The 2846-nt window shown below is 35.3% G+C and overlaps 1 protein-coding gene across 1 annotated transcript; it reads right to left on the bottom strand.

The window, feature by feature from the left end:
* Positions 1–254: 254 nt before the first annotated feature.
* On the bottom strand, positions 255–2596 carry LOC135222387 (uncharacterized). The gene is made up of 3 exons (XM_064260475.1): positions 2208–2596; positions 1556–1613; positions 255–671 (listed from the first exon to the last, which is right to left on the bottom strand). The coding sequence occupies exons 1-3, from the start codon at positions 2594–2596 to the stop codon at positions 255–257; spliced, it is 864 nt and encodes a 287-aa protein (XP_064116545.1).
* Positions 2597–2846: the final 250 nt, after the last annotated feature.

The raw sequence follows: 2846 nt of genomic DNA, 5'->3' as shown, positions 1-2846 counted from the left end.
CAATGAAGACTGTTGAACAGTTGGTTCAAAAGGAATGAGCTGCCTTCTACTGATACTTTCTACATATTGTTCTCCATCTCCACTCATATAATTATGCAAGTAGCAACATGCAAGGATTATTTTGGACACTTTAGTTGGGGATAGATTGATTGTCGAGTGTAAAATACGGAACCTAGATGACAACATGCCAAAGGTCCTTTCCACTACATTTCTGGGCTCGTGACACCCGTCTATAATTGTATATATGTTGTTCTTTAAGTAAGATTGGCATGACTATATGGCTTCATGATATTCTCCAACAGAGGGAACGCATCATCCCCTATTAAAACATAAGGAACAGGATCAGTTGTTCCTGGTAGAGGGCTTGGTGCAGGAATGTGTAGTTTATCCTCTGTTAAGTCCTGACTAAATCTTGTGTTTCCATAAACACCCCCATCTGAGACTCTTCCATTTGTTCCTATATGTACCATAAGGAACTGACATTTGGCATTAACTATAGCCATTAAAACTACACTAAAAGTACCTTTATAATTATAGTAGTAAGAACCAGAGTTATATGGCTTTGTAATTTTAACATGTTTTCCATCAATAGCTCCGAGGCAGTGAGGAAAGTCCCACTTCCGATCAAACTCTTCAGACACTGACATCCATTCCTCCTCGCTCTCTGGTATCTGTGAATATTAATAGGATACATAAATATCTTCCAAATAATACCCTTAAATGTTAATTTGGTTACAAATTTTCATTATAGAATGATACTACTAAAGATATCATCATAGGAACACACAAACAATCAGGCCCCTTTTTCTCTCTTTCTCTGCAGAATTAACTTTTAGATATTTTTTTTCATCAGTCATCTAAATGCCAATGGAAATATTGTGAATCCCTGGGGGTTCACGAACCAGGGACGGATCCAGAATTTTTTTTGTGGGGAGGGGGGTGGGGGGAGGAAAATCTTCCTTTATTTTATATATATTTTGTTTTTATTCACAAACAAAATCTCTAAATATATATATATATATATATATAGATATATATATATATATATATTATATATATATATATATATATATATATATATATATATATACATATATATAGTATATAGATATATATATATATATATATATATATATATATATATATTGATTTTTTTTTTTTTATTTTTTTTTTTTTTTTTGCTTGAGGGCAGGGGGATCACATCCTCACTGACTGTTTAATTAAGCTTAGTTTGGGTCGGTCTTTAGTACAATCTTTTTTTTGGACCAGTGGGAGGATGCATCCCCCATACCGCCCCCCCCCCCTCCCCCCCCTGGATCCGTCCCTGTCAGAACCCGAGAGTGAAAACCCGTGCTTTAGTTAATTTCTTGACACAAGACACATTTGTCTGTAATGTTAAGATTTTATATGATGTTTATCACAATATATAATGTAATAATTGACTTTCAACCACCATTCCCCCGTGTTTTCTAGGTACCAGGGACCTCTGGATGTGACACACAAAAATCCACAAAGAAAAGAAAAGTTGCTGCTGAGGGGAAAAAAATAGAATTACTAGAGTTAGCTTGTAAGCACCTTGAAAAGGACGAGGGTGTGGATCTATTAGGACAGAGCTGGGCAGAGGAATTTAAAAAATTAGAAGAAAACCAGCAAATTTACGCTAGAAAAGATTAATGATATATATATGAGGGCCGACTCGGGAGACTCAACATGAACTCGGTGAAAATTAATGAACCCCCAACAATCTTACGATCAGTACAAAAATCAGATCATATGAACACTGTAAGAGTAATCACTCATCCTGTTGTCAAGGAACATAGGTCCATAGAGGATCTATTAATGATCCCACCAAATTTAGTTAATATGACTGAGTACCAGTAACTGAAATATAAGTAGCCTACATAATGTGAAATTTATTTCTCATACATTCATGTAGTTAATTACATACACTATGTTTTTATGTATATACTGGTAAACAGTACTGTTATATTTTTGTTTAAACTCTCCCTCTCTCTTTCTCTATCTCTCTTTCTCTCTCTCTCTCTGATATGCAATGACATTTGCTTACACCTGTGGTAAATATTATTTTAATTTCAGAAGCTGCTTCCTACAACTGTAAAAGAGCAAATGATAAAATAAGCATTCATCAATTTGTTTTTTTTACCTTCACTTTATTACATCTTTTAGTGATGACACTATAGCATCACGTCTCTATCACAATGTTACCAAGACTCTGAGGAGAGATGCAGCACGCAAACTTCAGATCTTCGAAGGAATCTCCAGTTGCAAGAAATCGGAGAGTACATAACAATCGTTGACTTGCTGGTATAGCATCTCTGAGTTGTGTTGTCTTTTTCTCAATTATTGGTGAAACCATCGTCAGCAGGTTCATAAATGTGTCGTGGTCCATTCGAAGGTAATTTCTATAGTCTTCAGGTGATGATACCAGTAGCTCATTTAAACAGGCATTGATGAGACAGTTACATCTCTTCTTGTACCACTCTTTCATCCACAATCGTCTCTTTTTGTTTTTATCGTCGACTTCTTCGCTGGCAAGCGCCAGCAGAATAGCTATACAAGCTTTCCTTTTGCTCATGCCTCCACCCGGCCATCAATGAAATGTACTGACGTTTGATCATACATATTATCAGTCTATGGCAGTGTATGAAACAAACATGTTTGGTCATACATGTTTGACAGTCTGTAGGGCGTGTAAGGAATCTTGGAAATATGTGTCCTTTCCTTGAAATTATTAATAATTGTTTTAAAGCACTTTCTTTTCCTCAAAATTTCAAGAAATCATAGCATTGGAGTAAATTTTAACTCTGTAAGAAATGTTCTTATAG

This window comes from Macrobrachium nipponense, chromosome 3 (genome assembly GCF_015104395.2).
Source record: "Macrobrachium nipponense isolate FS-2020 chromosome 3, ASM1510439v2, whole genome shotgun sequence".
NCBI classification, from domain to species: Eukaryota; Metazoa; Arthropoda; class Malacostraca; order Decapoda; family Palaemonidae; genus Macrobrachium; species Macrobrachium nipponense.
The sequence above is the reverse complement of the archived record's forward strand: the minus strand, read 5'-3'. Positions and strand labels throughout refer to the sequence as shown.

Bases quoted from the DNA above. Each gene is read 5' to 3' on its own strand.
- LOC135222387 (XM_064260475.1), bottom strand. From the start codon at position 2,596: ATGAGCAAAAGGAAAGCTTGTATAGCTATTCTGCTGGCGCTTGCCAGC. The intron at 1,614-2,207 runs GTGATGCTATAG...TCCTCTGCCCAG, and splicing joins GGTAACATTGTGATAGAGAC to CTCTGTCCTAATAGATCCAC. The intron at 672-1,555 runs GTAATTCTATTT...TAATATTCACAG, and splicing joins GTGCTTACAAGCTAACTCTA to ATACCAGAGAGCGAGGAGGA.